The following is a 17,132-nucleotide window of genomic DNA, read 5'->3' as shown; positions in this document are numbered from 1 at the left end:
TTTTGTGCTGAGTGAACACAGCCCAGATTTAGCTGTGCAACACAGCCCTCACACCAGGGAAAGATGGGATTTGTGTGTCAACAGGTTTACTACAGGATAAGTCACAGTGAGGAGGACCAAGGAGGAACAGCCCCTGAATTTTTTTCCACATTTACAGCCTGAAATTAAAATGGATTAAGTTGAGATTCTGTCACTGGCCAACACACAATACCCCATAATGTCAGTGGAATTATGTTTTTCAATATTTTTTGCAAATAAATTAAAAACAAAAAGCTGAAATGTCTTGAGTCAATAAGTATTCAACCCCTTTGTTATGACAAGCCTAAATATGTTTAGGAGTAATGTGCTTATGTAAATAAGTTGCATGGACTCACTTTGTGCAATAATAGTGTTTAACGGGATTTTTTTAATGACTATCTCATCTCTGTAACCCACACATACAGATAATTGTAGATTTAATCACAAAGGCCAGGGAGATTTTGCAGTGACTTGCAAAGGGCACATATTGGTAGATTGATTTATTTTTTTTACCAGACATTCAATATCCCTTTGAGCATGGTGAAGTTATTAATTACACTTTTGGATGGTGTATCAATAAACCCAGTCACTACAAAGATACTGGTGACCTTTCTAACTCAGTTGCCCGAGAGGAAGGAAGCAGATCAGGGATTTCACCAGGAGGCCAATGGTGACTTTAAAACAGTTACAGAATTGAATGGCTGTGATAACAGAAACTGAGGATGGATCACCATTGTAGTTTCTCCACCATATTAATCCATTTGAGAGTGAAAATATTGAAGCCTGTAAGAATAATGTTCAAAAACATGCATCCTGTTCGCAACAAGGCTCTTAAAGTGAGTTGCTTTGCAGTAATACTTTTCTCCTGAATACAACTTGTTATGTTTGGGGCAAATCCAAAACAACATATTACTGAGTACCACTCTCCATATTTTCAAGCATAGTAGTGGCTGCATCATGTTATTGATATGCTTGTCATCGGCAAGGGCTGGGGAGTTTCAGGATAAAAAATAAACGGAATGAAGCTAAGCACAGTCAAACCTGGTTCAGTCTGGTTTCCACCAGACACTGGAAGATGAATTCATCTTTCAGCAGGAGAAAAACTTAAAAAACAAGGCCAAATCTACACTGGAGTTGCTTACAAAGAAGACAGTGAATCTTCCTGAGTGGCTGAGTTAGATTTTATTTTAAATCTACGGCCAGACCTGAAAATGGTTGTATAACAATGATCAACAACCAATTTGACAGAGCTTGAAGGATTTTGAAAATAATAATGGGCAAATGTTACACAATCCAGGTGTGGAAAGCTCTTAGAGATTTACAGCTGTAATCGCTACCAAAGGTGCTTTTACAAATTATTGACTCGGGGGTGTGAATACTTATGTAAATTAGATTTCTGTATTTCATTTTCAATAAATTTGTAAACATTTCTAAAAACATGTTTTCACTTTGTCGTTATGCGGTATTGTGTGTAGATGGGTGAGAAATGTATATTTAATCAATTTTGAATTTAGGCTGTAACAACAAAATATGGAATAAGTCAAGGGGTATGAATACTTTCTGAAGGCACTGTACTTAATTTAATCCATGCTCAAAAGTATACAAAGGTGAAAGTGCATAGTGCTGAACAAAAAAAGGCACATACGTTTCATCAGTGCTGTATAAAGCTGAAGACGTAAAACTAATTAAAATGACACCTGTATGTCTTAAGTGTGTCATTTTAGTTAGTCTGTACAGCACTGATGAAGATGTAAAAGCTGAAAAAAAGCTCCTTTTTTTGGTTTCGCCCTTTTTAGCACTTTCAACTTTTGTATTCTTTTGAGCATGGATTGAATTAAGAATATTTTAGAATCTCAGCCTCCTTGTTTTTTCCCCTTCTCATAGCTTGAGTGTGAGTACGTTTTTAACTCTACAGATATGTTTACTCTCAGGCACAGACCACCATTCATTCTAGCCTAAACGCAAACTCTCAAAATGGATTTCAGCACTTATATTTTATGATTTCAGGATCTGCGTTTTTTTTTACCAACATGTCAAGCTCATATGAAAGGAAGATCAAGTTCAACTCATCCACACTAATATTTCCCCAGCTGTTATGCTCGTACAGCTATAGACTAGGGCATGGGAGTGTTAAGTATCGCACTCATACCCTTGTAGTAAAGTAATATAACACACATAGCTTGCATCACTAAGAGAACATTGGCTATGTTGTCTAATGTACTGTAATATAATGGGCGGTGTCAGAGGAAAGCCCATAAAATTGTGGGCTCCCCCCCATTTGTTTTGTAAGCTTGTTGTATTTGGCGCATGTGACAGTTTGATTTGGTAATGTACAAGGTTACCACATTGTCTACTGTGATACGAGGCTACCATTTGTGTACTCTACTGTAATGTACGAGGCTGCCATTTGTCTACTCTACTGTAATGTACAAGGTTACCATATTGTCTACTGTAATGTATGATGCTACAATTTTCTCTACTGTAATGTACGAGGCTACTATATTGTGTACTGTAATGTACGTGGCTACCATATTGTCTACTGTAATGTACAAGGCTACCATATTGTAAGCGCCCGTGCACAGGTCTGTTCAACGCTGATCCGACTGATCGGATTCCACGCTTCAAGATTGCTTCGATAACGTGGACTAGGATATGTTCCGCATAGCGTCGGACAATAACATTGATGAATACGCTGATTCGGTGAGCGAGTTTATTAGCAAGTGAATCAGTGATGTTGTACCCACAGCGTCTTAAAGCGTTCCCCAACCAGAAACCGTGGATTGATGGCAGCATTCGCCCAAAACTGAAAGTGTGAACCACTGCTTTTTATCAGGGCAAGGTGACCAGAAACATGACTGAATACAAACAGTGTAGCTATTCCGTCCGCAAGGCAATCAAACAAGCTAGGGGTCAGTATAGAGACAAAGTAGAGTCGCAATTCAACGGTTCCAACACGAGAGGTGTGTGTGGCAGGGTCTACAGTCAATCACGGACTACAAAAGGAAAACCAGCCCCGTCGCAGACCACGATGTCTTGCTCCCAGACAAAGTAAACAACTTCTTTGCTCGCTTTGAAGACAACACAGTGCCATTGACATGGCCCGCAACCAAAATCTGTGGGCTCTCCTTCACGGCTGCAGGCCCAGACGGCATCCCCAGCCGTGTCCTCAGAGCATGCGCAGACCAGCTGGCTGGTGTGTTTACGGACATATTCAATCAATCCTTATCCCAGTCTGCTGTTCCCACATACTTCAAGAGGGCCACCATTGTTCCTGTTCCCAAGAAAGCGAAGGTAACTGAGCTAAATGACTATCGCCCAGTAGCACTCACTGCCATAACCATGAAGTACTTTGAGAGACTAGTCAAGGACCATATCACCTCCACCCTACCTGACACTCTAGACCCACTCCAATTTGCTTTCCTCCCCAATAGATCCACAGACGACGCAATCACAGTGCACACTGCCCTAACCCATCTGGACAAGAGGAATACCTATGTAAGAATACTGTTCATTGACTACAGCTCAGCATTTCACACCATACTACCCTCCAAACTCGTCATTAAGCTTGAGACCCTGGGTCTCGACCCCGCCCTGTGCAACTGGGTTCTGGACGTCCTCACGGGTCCGCCCCCCAGGTGGTGAGGGTAGGTAACATCTCCACCCCGCTGATCCTCAACATTGTTTACATACCCTACATTTCTCATCTCATATGTGTATATACTGTACTCCACACCATCTACTGCATCTTGCCTATGGCGTTCGGTCATCGCTCTTTCATATATTTTTACGTACATATTCTTTTTCATTCCTTTACACTTGTGTGTGTATAAGGTAGTTGTTGTGAAATTGTTAGATTACTTGTTAGATATTACTGCATGGTCGGAACTAGAAGCACAAGCATTTCACTACACTTGCATTAACATCTGCTAACCACGTGTGTGTGACAAATAAAAATTTGATTTGATTTGTCTACTGTAATATACAAGGCTACCATTTTGTCTACTCTACTGTAATACGAGGCTACCATATTGTCTACTGTAATATACAGTGCATTTGGCAAGTATTCAGACCCCTTGACTTCTCCATATTTTGTTACGTTACAGCCTTATTCTAAAATTCATTAAAAAAAAAAGTCCTCAATCTACACACAATACCCCATAATGACAAAGCGAAAACACATTGTCTACTGTAATGTACGAGGTTACCATTTTGTTTAATGTAATGTACGAGGCTACTATATTGTCTCCACTACTGTAATATACAAGGCTACCATAGTCTACTGTAATGTACAAGGCTACCATTTTTTCTACTCTACTGCAATATACGAGTCTACGGTAATGTATGAGGCTACTATATCGTCTACTCTACTGTGTACGAGGCTACCACAGTCTACTGTAATGTACGAGGCTACAATTGTCTACTCTACTGTAATGCATAAGGCTACCATATTGGTCACACTACTGTAATGTACGAGGCTACCATATTGTCCACTCTACTGTAATTTACAAGGCTACCATATTGTCTACTGTACATATTTTCTGCAGAGGGAGCTCATCTATTCTGAGACGCTTGTCTGTTTTGTCCGGCAAGCTATGATCAGCATCCTCTCTGTCTCTGTTAGCAGGAGAAGTGCTGCTATTCCTATCATTCCTAATCACCAGGGTCAGATACTGGTTACGGTCTCTCAGCTATTGTTTAGTGTTTTACTTGTTTTGTTCTATTTGCATCATACAGCAGTAGGCAGACTGGCTGCTGCGTATTTTGGTACGAAGACTCCAAAATAAATATTGTGTTTTAGAGACACTTTGTTCCTGTTTATTGGAAAACTGGAAATGTGTATATGAAGTGTTTTTCACTGCAGGGCATGATGCTGGCGTCTGGTAAAAAATATCTCAACCGACCGAAACACATTTCAAAATAGAGTGCCATTTAGAACATATTCACACCCCTTGACTTGTTCCACATGTTGCGTTAGTCTGAATTTAAAATGTATTAAATTGAGATTTTTTTGTGACTGGTCTACACAAAATGCTCTATAATGTCAGTGTAATTATTTTTTTACAAATTAATTAAAAATGAAAAGCTGAAATGTCTAGAGTTAAGTATTCTACCCCTTTGTTATGGCAAGCCTAAATAAGTTCAGGAGAAAAAAATGTGCTTAGCAAGTCAAATACGATGTTGCATGGACTCACTCTGTGTGCAATAATAGTGTTTAACATGATTTTTGTGGCAACCCGGGGGCCAGCAGGGAGCTACAAAGCCAGGAGCAGGACTTCTGTCAGCTCCATAGGGCTAGATAGTTTCCAAGGTGAGTCAGCACCATGGACAGCTCTACAGGCACCCACTGGGGCTGGTGATTTGACACCAATACTACCCAGTCCAGGTGATGCAACCAATTGGCACCTGGAAATGGTCCCACCTGTCCCTCGTTACTCCAAATGGGTATAAGTAGAGGTGCAGTCACTTAAACGCGTCGGCAGACAGGAAGTGGGTACGCCTAGACCTCAGAAGAACTGGAGAAGAGGACCCATTCCCGGGCAGCATGCCCCGGACTCATTGCTCTCTCTTGTTCATTAACACAGGCGGTCTGAGAAGCTGCCACACAGTGACCCACCCACTACCTGAGAGGCCTTTCAGCTGTATTTCTCCCCCTTCCTCCAAACCTTTTATTAAAGATCAACTTTTGTTTGAGCGCCGCAAAATGGTCTCCGGCTGTCTTATTTTGTGAGTTTCACCTCTGACTCCCCTGGGCTGCCACAATACCTCATCTCTGTACCCCACACATACAATTATCTGTAAGGTGCCTCAGTCAAGCAGTGATATGAGAAAACGGAGGATGGATCAACATTGTAGTTACTCCACAATACTAACCTAATTGACTGAGTGAAAAGGAAGCCTTTACAGAATACAAATATTCCAAAACATGCGTCATGTTTGAAACAAGGCGCTAAAGGAATACTGTGAAAAATGTGGCAAAGCAATTAGCCAACTAATACAAAGTGTAATGTTTGGGACAAATCCAATACAACACATTACTGAGTACCACTCTACATATTTTCAAGCATAGTGGCGGCTGCATCATGTTATGTGTATGGTTGTCATCAGAATGGATTGGGGAGTTTTTCAAGATACAAAAGAAACTAAATGGAGCTAAGCACAGGCAAAATCCTAGAGAAAAGCCTGGTTCAGTCTGCTCTCCAAAAGACACTGGGGGACAAATTCACCTTTAAGTAGGACAATAACCTAAAACAAGGTCAAATCTACACCGGAGTTGCTTATCAAGAAGACATTGAATGTTCCTGAGTGGCCTAGTTACAGTTTTTACTTAGCTTAAAAATGACTGTCTAGCTATGATCAAACTCTGTGTCAAGTTGTTTGTTGAAAAATTTTAGAATGCAAAAATTGTACAATCCAGGTGTGCAGAGCTCTTTTATTATCCCAAGGGATTTGATTAGGAGATCAAACTTTAACCCCCTTGTTTCAAGCCTGAGAGGAGTGAGGAGGTGTGAAGCCTTGGGAACAGAGATGGAGGTTGGTGATAATGTGTAGTGTAGCACCAGGGTGTCAGAGCCCAGGGGATGGGAACCAAAGTGAAGGTGTTGAATTTCCTCTGGGGAATCTGTAACTGTTTAAAAAATGTTTTATTGAATATCTGAAACATACAATATACTTGCAGTGAAGCTGCTCAACAACTACACCATACCAGTCATCCAACAGACTCCCATTCAGAGAGCGACACACTGAATCATCCAGGGTCAAGCCCTGCTCAAGGGCACGTTGACAGATCTCCCACCAGGCCAAAAAAACGTGAATCCGAACCCTCCAAGTCCCCCCACCACCACCATTCGAGACCCCTCCAACAGTACCCCCCCCCGTCCCCTCAAGAAGAAAATTTTAAAAAATACAATTCCATTCCCCACTCCCACTCCACATCCCAACCCTCAGCTTCCCTCAGCCCATCCCATCTATCTCTGCTGGCCACCCACTTCGGGTTTCTACGCAACACATATCTTTCAACTATGCTGTAATGTTTAACATACGTTTTCAATCAATCTAATTAAATAGGATCCACAGATTGTGAGTTGAATATAACTTATTTTACTAAGAGTATTAGTCTATTAGTAATTGACTGACCAGGTCTCTCCAGATCTCCTAACAATACTATTTCTAGGGTCAATTTTAGATCAATGCTATGCCTTTTCAGCCATTCCTGAGCCTGAGACCAGAAACAGGCTACCTGAGGACAATACCAAAACAAATGGTCTATTGATGCTGTATCCTCACAACAAAATCTACAGAGCTGCGATGATTGTATGCCCCGAATATTCAACATTTTGTTGGTGGCAAGAATTCTGTATAATAATTTTAGCTGAAAAGCACGAAGTCTTGAATCTTGTGTTTTATATATCAACTCATATACCCTGTACCGTAGAATCGGTACATCAAAAATTTCTTCCCAACTATTTTGTAATCTGTATCTGTTGTTGCACGCCCATATACCCTCACTATTTAATTTAGGTGAAGGAGGTTTCTGTGTGTTTACGGACCGGGGAAGATGAAGGTTGTCTCTACAGTATTGTTTCGGACTCTGAAGTCATTTCTATTGAAAGGGCATTTATAGATGCATGAGCATTGTTGTTCCTCGTGCTCTCAGAATGGGGACACTTAAGGGATAATGCCAGATTCTGGCATGTAGGCCCTTCTACTTCCACAGAGTCCGAGGAACTCATGGATACCATTGTTATGTCTCTGCGTGCAGTGTGTAGGAAGTTAGGGGTAGTATCACAAGCCAATGCTAATTAGCCTTAGCACAATGACGAAGTCTACAGGTATGGTAGCGTTGCTCGCAGTATGTGTTTTTCCATTCATGTCTGATGATTTAGTATTCATGATAGATATATTGCCCCTTCAGATATATTAACTGGTTTTTAATTTCTCTCTGGCGCTCTATTGATGTTACTGAGAGTGGAGAACGTACATATCTGGTTTCCCAGGCAGGTGGAAATCTTTTTCCAACTGCCTGAAATCTTTTTCACCAGCATTTCATGGATGTTACTGATATCAAATCAAAGTTTATTTTTTGGATACACAGTTTTCAGATGTAATTGCAGGTGCAGCGAAAGGCTTGTGTTTCTAGCTCCAACAGTGTAGCAATACCTAGCAACACAATAACACACAATTTAAAAAAGGACAAGAAATTAAGACATAACAGAACAAGCGATTTAAAGAGTAGAAATCAGAAATCATCTAGGAAATCAGTCTCGGGATAAAAGACCAGAAAACAGCAGGACTGAAGCTGTGCACCTCTGATCTACCCCCACACCACAGTAACACACAGCACAGTAGTAGTATGTGGAGGGTGAGGACATTGGAACGGGATCCTGAGATAGAGGCCACGTTCCAAATGGCACCCTATTCCCTATATACAGAAATACATTTCATCATGAAATGGTAAAAGGCAGTGCTCTATATAGGGATTAGGGTGCCAGTTGGGATGCAATAAGAGAGATATGATGAGAGTAATGGATCTTTCAGGCACAGGCCATAGATGAAAATCCACATGCTAGCTCCTTAAATTTTCTATTTCCCTCGGTCATGCTAATTATCTACAGCTAGACACGCTTTCATGATGAATTATTTCTAGTCCAATACTCTGACACCCGCCCTCTACCACACACACAAAGGGTACAAATGCACACACATTCACTCGCACACCGCCAGTCTTACAGATGTGTCAATGACAGCTCTGTTGGGAGTGAACAGTGTGAGAGTGAGAGGCTAAGGGAGAGTCTAGAGAGAGAACCTTCACCCCATTCTGAGGTCCTGAGTGCTCTGGAGCAGGTCTGAACAGGTTGGATCACTTATTTATCCAATCCTTTTAATGCCGTGGTCAGGAAGAACTCCTGAGGGACACAGACTATGTTAGGACATTAGAGCTAGTGACTGATACCACTTGTGAGTGCAGACAGAGTGTGTAGATGTTTCTCTTCTCATTTTTCCATTTGGACTCCCAGCAGGCCTGACTAGCTGGAGATGTGAATGAGCCAGTAACACTGGCTGTTAAGTGATCACTACCAATTAATCCTGAAGCTTCACCACGCTATCAAGAGGAGCAGAGTAGGCTGACTCGTGTTATCAAAAATGATAGGATGATTGTGTAAGTTTTGATAGCCGAACCCACAGATTGTGACACCCTCCTCACCCTTCAAGCATTAGGCAGGTTAGGCACAGTTTCTGTCCTGCTGTGCCCCCTGCAGATAGACATGCACTGGATAGAGGTCCTTCGGTTCCCTAACAACAAAGAGTCAAACAATACATGTATTTAAATCAGAACATTCTGAACTGCTCTGTCTCACTCTCCTGAATAACCCCTGAGGTAGGACATCAAAATGGGAGCGGGAGAAAGAGATGTATGGCTGATTTAGACTAGGCTTGCCAGCTGTAATTAGTAGCTTACTTCTCTCTCTCTCTATACAGTGCCTTGCGAAAGTATTCGGCCCCCTTGAACTTTGCGACCTTTTGCCACATTTCAGGCTTCAAACATAAAGATATAAAACTGTATTTTTTTGTGAAGAATCAACAACAAGTGGGACACAATCATGAAGTGGATGACATTTATTGGATATTTCAAACTTTTTTAACAAATCAAAAACTGAAAAATTGGCCCCCTTAAGTTAATACTTTGTAGCGCCCCCTTTTGCTGCGATTACAGCTGTAAGTCGCTTGGGGTATGTCTCTATCAGTTTTGCACATCGAGAGACTGAAATTTTTTTTTTCCCATTCCTCCTTGCAAAACAGCTCGAACTCAGTGAGGTTGGATGGAGAGCATTTGTGAACAGCAGTTTTCAGTTCTTTCCACAGATTCTCGATTGGATTCAGGTCTGGACTTTGACTTGGCCATTCTAACATCTGGATATGTTTATTTTTGAACCATTCCATTGTAGATTTTGCTTTATGTTTTGGATCATTGTCTTGTTGGAAGATAAATCTCCGTCCCAGTCTCAGGTCTTTTGCAGACTCCATCAGGTTTTCTTCCAGAATGGTCCTGTATTTGGCTCCATCCATCTTCCCATCAATTTTAACCATATTCCCTGTCCCTGCTGAAGAAAAGCAGGCCCAAACCATGATACTGCCACCACCATGTTTGACAGTGGATATGGTGTGTTCAGGGTGATGAGCTGTGTTGCTTTTACGCCAAACATAACGTTTTGCATTGTTGCCAAAAAGTTCAATTTTGGTTTCATCTGACCAGAGCACCTTCTTCCACATGTATGGTGTGTCTCCCAGGTGGCTTGTGGCAAACTTTAAACAACACTTTTTATGGATATCTTTAAGAAATGGCTTTCTTCTTGCCACTCTTCCATAAAGGCCAGATTTGTGCAATATACGACTGATTGTTGTCCTATGGACAGAGTCTCCCACCTCAGCTGTAGATCTCTGCAGTTCATCCAGAGTGATCATGGGCCTCTTGGCTGCATCTCTGATCAGTCTTCTCCTTGTATGAGCTGAAAGTTTAGAGGGATGGCCAGGTCTTGGTAGATTTGCAGTGGTCTGATACTCCTTCCATTTCAATATTATCGCTTGCACAGTGCTCCTTGGGATGTTTAAAGCTTGGGAAATCTTTTTGTATCCAAATCCGGCTTTAAACTTCTTCACAACAGTATCTTGGACCTGCCTGGTGTGTTCCCTGTTCTTCATGATGCTCTCTGCACTTCTAACGGACCTCTGAGACTATCACAGTGCAGGTGCATTTATACGGAGACTTGATTACACACAGGTGGATTGTATTTATCATCATTAGTCATTTAGGTCAACATTGGATCATTCAGAGATCCTCACTGAACTTCTGGAGAGAGTTTGCTGCACTGAAAGTAAAGGGGCTGAATAATTTTGCACGCCCAATTTTTCAGTTTTTGATTTGTTAAAAAAGTTTGAAATATCCAATAATTGTCGTTCCACTTCATGAGTGTGTCCCACTTGTTGTTGATTCTTCACAAAAAAATACAGTTTTATATCTTTATGTTTGAAGCCTGAAATGTGGCACAAGGTCGCAAAGTTCAAGGGGGCCGAATACATTCGCAAGGCACTGTATATATATATATATATATACCTACTGTGATGGTCCTCAGAGGAAACCTACTCATTTAAAAAGTAATTTTTCTTTTGTCTTGTTGGTTCACTTCCTCTTATTTTTCCTCTTGATAATTCTTTTTTTCCCTCTCTGATGTTTACGTCATTGTTGCTGTGGTTTGTATTTTCTTAATCTTTTAAGGGTTTGCAGAAAGGTTAGTAATTACCCTTCAATTCAAGTGTGCATCTAGCAAGTGTTTTTTTTCTTCCACATTTGTAGGGTATTTGTTTTGCAAACTCTACCATCTTGATTGATTAAAATAATCATGATATTATTCTGCCAGATAAGTATAGGCTACTTCGTAGTTAACATTTAATTGAGAAGGTTTTTGGGAAAGCTTTCCATCTACCAGAAGACTTTTCATTAGCATCATCGCTAATGGCTACACAAAGTGGTAGACTCCTGCACTGCACACACACACAGCAAATACGAATCACTGATGCATTCTGTTCATGTCTTACGATAAACATCTGCAAATTGAATTAATTCAATACATTTAGTTGATTCCCTGCTAAGGTCAAATGTTTTTTATATTGTTGAATTATGTTTTAATGCCTAGATTCCGTGAGGGTCCTAATTATCATATTTGAGACAGAATGAGGCTCTCTACTACCTACTGTTCCTGCAGTGATGATTCACCATCTTCCTCGAATGACTGGGACCGAGCTCCCTGCCATCCAGGACCTCAGAATGGCGTCAATCAGTGTGAAAGGAAGGCCCAGAAAATCATTAGACTACAAACCCACCCAAGCTGTTCTCTCTGCTTCCGCACGGCAAGCGGTTCATCAAGTCTGACACCAACAGGCTCCTGAACAGCTTCATTTCCCCATGCCATAAGACTGTTAAATAGCTAAACTATAACTAAATGGCTACACGGACTAAGTTGACCCTTGTATATTATTATTATTTTTGCACTGTCTCTATGTACACTCACAGGAACCTACACACACTCACTCCATCATTTGCTCTCTCACACACACACACACACACACACACACACACACACACACACCAGAAAGTATTCCGACTCCTTGACTTTTTCCACATTGTGTTATGTTAGCCTTATTCTAAAATTGATTAAATTGTTTTTTCCCCCTCTCATCAATCTACACACATTACCCCATAATGACATTAAACATGATTTGGAAAGGCACACACCTCTCTATATAAGGTACCACAGTTGACAGTGCATGTCAGAGCAACAATCAAGCCATGAGGTCGAAGGAATTGTCCGTCGAGCTCCAAGACAGCATTATGTCACGGCACAGATCTGGGGAAGGGTACCAAAACATTTCTTCAGCATTGAAGGTCCCCAAGAACACAGTGGCCTCCATCATTATTAAATGGAAGAAATATGGAAGCACCAAGACCCTTCCTAGAGCTGGCTGCCCGGCCAAACTGAGCAACCAGTGGCGAAGAGCCTTGGTCAGGGAGGTGATCAAGAACCCAATGGTCACTCTGACAGAGCTCCAGAGTTCCTCTGTGGAGATGGGAAAACCTTCCAGAAGGAAAACCATCTCTGCAGCACTCCACCAATCAGGCCTTTATAGTAGAGTGACCAGAAGGAAGCCACACCTCAGTAAAAGGCACATGACAGCCTGCCTGGAGTTTGCCAAAAGGCACTAAATACTCTCAGACCATGAGAAACAAGATTCTCTGGTCTGAAGAAACCAAGATTGAACTCTTTGGTCTGAATGCCAAGCGTTACGTCTGGAGGAAACCTGGCACCATCCCTACGGAGAAGCATGGTGGTGGCAGCATCATGCTGTGGGGATGTTTTTCAGCGGTAGGGACTGTGAGACTAGTCTGGATTGAGGGAATGATGAACGGAGCAAAGTACAGAGAGATCCTTGATGAAAACCTGCTCCTGAGCAAGGTTCACCTTCCAACAGGACAACGACCCTAAGCACACAGCCAAGACAACGCATGAGTGGCTTCTGGGAAAGTGCATGTACTTGAGTGGCCCAGCCAGAGCCCAGACTTGAACCCGATCGAACATCTCTGGAGAGACCTGAAAATAGTTGTGCAGCGACGCTCCCCATCCATCCTGACAGAGCTTGAGAGGATCCGCAGAGAAGAATACAGGTGTGCCAAGCTTGCAGCGTCATCCTGAAGAAGACTCAAGGCTGTAATCGCTGCCAAAGGTGCTTAAACAAAGTACTGAGTAAAGGGTTTGAATACTTATGTAAATATAATATATCAGTTTTATATGTTTTTTTAATACATTTGCAAACATTTCTAAAAACTATTTTTTGCTTTGTCATTATGGGTTATTGTGTGTAGATTGAGGTGGGGGGACAATTTAATCATTTTTATAATAAGGCTGTAAAGTAACAATGTAGAAGAAGTCAAGGGGTCTGAATACTTTTTGAATGCACTGTATTTCCATAAATTTGCATTCATGTAGATTGGATTTTTTTTTTTAATTTAACTAGGCAAGTCAGTTAAGAACAAATTCTTATTTACAATGACGGCCTACACCGGCCAATCCCGGACGAAATTGTGCACCACCCTATGGGACTCCCAATCATGGCCGGTTGTGATACAGCCTGGATTCGAACTAGAGTGTCTGTCGTGGCGCCTCAAGCACCGAGATTCAGTGTTTTAGGCCGCTGTGCCACTTGGATGATGAAACTTGCCAGCCAACCAGCGAAGCAATTCAGGACATTTTGAAAGTCCTTGTCTTGCAAATAAACAATGATTATAGTTGGGAAAAATGTAATTAAATGTGGAACGTGATTGCATCACGTGCCCGGCTGCGTACTTTCAAAAGTATTCGGCAATCTTCATTTATCACAATAAATTATTTGACAAATTAAAAATCAATGGATAAAAATGTTGTGGATCTTTAGAAAATGTATCCTATGTCTGTCGTTTCCATTACATCTGTCGCAATAAAAAAAAAGGTGCAATATTGCTTTTGTTGAAAAAACCTGAGTCAATGGAAATCTGCCTATTGACTGATGAGACGAGTCACTAACTTTGGCATCACTGTCTGGCCCCGACAGGAAACCTAGGAATTGTGTTTTTATTTACATTACATGGACGTGCAAATTTACGAGCATTATGCTCTTTTCCTCCGAAAAGAAATTCCACTGCAGTCCGAGATCTGTATATAATTAGAAGATACTCATGTATCCGCCCTTACAATGGGAGTCGTCCCAAAGGCAGGAAGGCAGGCGACAAGTTTGGGACTAAATTACGTCATAGAAACTAATAGAGCGTTTTTGGACAGATTTTTGGCTAGAGTGAAACCTCTCACTTTTTTTTATCAACTTCCATCTATATTAGATTCATTATTCAATGGTGCACCCATTATGTGTAGAATCTGAATGTTGCTGATCAGGGGGCGAAAAAGGGTTTTCTTGAAAAGAAACTCCAGTGTTTTCTTGATGTTATTTTAGTGTTGAGGATTGGATGGATTTCCAGGACATGAGTCGTGTTCATGTGTACTGTGGACAGGAATTTAGTTTCTTCGTTGCCAGCTTTAGCCCGTTTTAATTATATCCTTGGCATGTGTTGTGTATTGAGGAATGGCAGCAAGCGGGTAGAAGTCTAACTACCCCGCTACTGTTAGAAACGAAACATCTTACTTCCTCTGTCTGCCAAAACCTAGAGTGAACTCACAGTGGAACACGCACACACATCCGCAAAAAGATAATTACTCATTTGCACTTCTCATTCAGGGGCTTGCTTGGCCAACCAGTGTGAGTGTGAAATCAGTTCAGTGCCTTATATTTCTCAGGAGAAACCCGAGCCCTGCAGAAACACCGATAGAAATCAATTCAATAATGACAACGATTGTGATGGAAAAGAAATTGAAAAGTAAAAAGCCCCTGAAAAGTTTCTACATTTTTACAAACTATTCAAAAAATGAGTTCAGTTTCTCTCAGCTTGCACTCCCTCTCATTCCCATCTCTCCCTCTCATTTTTCTCTCTCCCCCCCTCCCTCAGGCATTTGTTTTCAGTCTATCTGACAGATATAGCAATGATCTCATTATGCAATTATATTGAGCTAATATAAATATATTGCTGTTGTATGCAGATCAGGGACAGTTATGTTACATTTAGCTCTGTATATGCATGTAGACAGGATGCAGACTGGAGCTGTGTAGAAAACAGAACCGGCTTTCTCCAACAAACCCAACAGACACCGACACATCAATACTAATTGGATTATTAATCTATACCGTCACTTTCTGGGGTTGCTGTTTTTTGGGACGAAACCCCAATATTGTGGCTGGACATAATGGGTCTGGTGAACCAAAAAGCTTTGATAACCCTCTTCTTACTCGTCTTCTTACTCCTCCTCTTACTCCTCTTTCTCATCTTCTTACTCCTCCTCTTACTCCTCCTCTCTCGTATTGTGTTGTAAGCCTCCTCCTCACACTCTCTCTCTTGCTCTGTGTTGTGTAGGAGTGAAGGCGGTGTTCTCCGGCCACTACCACCGTAATGCGGGGGGGCTCCACAATGGCCTGGACATGGTGGTGAGCTCCGCTATAGGCTGCCAGCTGGGAGAGGACACCCACGGGGTCAGGGTGGTGGTAGTGACCGCCGACCAGGTCATCCATCGCTACCACAGCCTGGAGCAGCTCAGTGGGCGGGGCATGGACGAGGACCTCAGGAAACTACTGCAGGCCTGAGCCAATCAGAGAAGAGGGGACACACAGGAACAGAATACCAGGGCCTGATTCATGAAGCATCTCAGGAGAGAAGTGCTGATCTAGGTCCCTCTTTTTATTCCTTATGATTTAAAAGGCAAAACGGATCCTACATCAGTACTGCTACTCTGACTCTTAATACAGGCTCAGAACACCAGACGGTGGAGAGGAAGTCTGTCAATCATCTTAAGACCTGTAGCCTACTGTGAATAAGCACCAACCCATTGTATTGGACAAGGTCATCAGTCGCAGAATGTGCTGGATTTACCTTACTCCAGAGAGAGAAAAAAACTTCTACTGTTGTCATAAGTTACTCTTGTCAAGAATATTCTAGTTATGACTATATCTAAGGTCTACAAAGACACTGTCTGTAACACTCATTGTGCAAACTAATCCAATGAGCATGTCCTGTGTTAGTCATGTCTTTTTTATATCAAGCTTGGGGGGAATAATGTTTGTTTAGTCTAGTTTCAGCAGCACTGAATGTCTTTACTGACAACGGGTACTAGTATGACTCTATAGCCCTGAAACGACTCCCTGTTGCCCTGTATGAATATTTTCAACCCCACTCACCCGATCCTTGACGCAACAAATTGTCATGGCAACAGCAGTTGTCCTCGTTGAACAGGCCTGATGGTGGTGATGGGTGGGCCAACAACAACATGATGACCTCTGCAATGAAAACACTGTAATGGGATAAACAACGCTTCAGTTTACGTCAACATCCTGTCTGTGAATGTGATGTTCCCTACCATGTATTTGATATATTCTTGACCTCATTGAGAATTTGTTATATTAGATTTGTGAATTGATTTAGTACTTAAGTTGGGGTATGCTCAGGAGGATTCCATTAGTTTAGTTTCTTTAGTCGCACTACAACTAAATGTCATGTTCTGTTTTGTTTTTTAAATGAATAAACATTGATTTAAACTATTGCAATGATTATGTAAGTGATGTTGCTGAATTGTTGATCATCTGTCCATAACAGCTACACAAACATTTTTGCGCCTTCCTCTCCTCAGTGCACCTACCCATCCCCTCCCAATAGAGGTCTTATACTGTGTGTCTGTTGATCAGGCCGGTCTGTGTCCCAGACCCCCTAAACACATAGGGTCCATCCTTGCAAACAAGTTTTTCTGCATCTTAAAATGCGCATTAGCCAATTAAAATTGTCAACATAGTTGCACGTGATACAACGCTACATGTTAGCTGTTCACATCACATAATCTAGCACATTTAGCCCTATGCTAACCTGACAAGGTGGCAGTGATGATTTCCTGTAAAACATCCCACATCAGCCTATCAAAGACTTTAAGACTTTA

At 41.6% G+C, this 17,132-nt stretch overlaps 1 protein-coding gene across 6 annotated transcripts in view; it reads left to right on the top strand.

Moving 5' to 3' along the window:
- LOC135511982 (serine/threonine-protein phosphatase CPPED1-like) overlaps positions 1-16,745 on the top strand; it is a 35,469-nt gene extending 18,724 nt beyond the window's left edge. For 2 of the 6 annotated variants that reach the window (XM_064933531.1, XM_064933532.1), the window contains exon 5: positions 15,566-16,745. In XM_064933531.1, the coding sequence (XP_064789603.1) occupies positions 15,566-15,792 (227 nt within the window). In that variant the 3' untranslated portion in view covers positions 15,793-16,745. Of the gene's footprint in view, positions 1-2,025; positions 4,833-5,600; positions 5,762-15,565 lie in introns of those variants that run through there. The other 4 variants (XR_010451351.1, XR_010451352.1, XM_064933534.1 and 1 more) reach the window with 4 other exon arrangements.
- Positions 16,746-17,132: the final 387 nt, after the last annotated feature.

This window comes from Oncorhynchus masou, chromosome 24, assembly GCF_036934945.1.
Source record: "Oncorhynchus masou masou isolate Uvic2021 chromosome 24, UVic_Omas_1.1, whole genome shotgun sequence".
Classification (NCBI taxonomy): domain Eukaryota; kingdom Metazoa; phylum Chordata; class Actinopteri; order Salmoniformes; family Salmonidae; genus Oncorhynchus; species Oncorhynchus masou.
The sequence above is the reverse complement of the archived record's forward strand: the minus strand, read 5'-3'. Positions and strand labels throughout refer to the sequence as shown.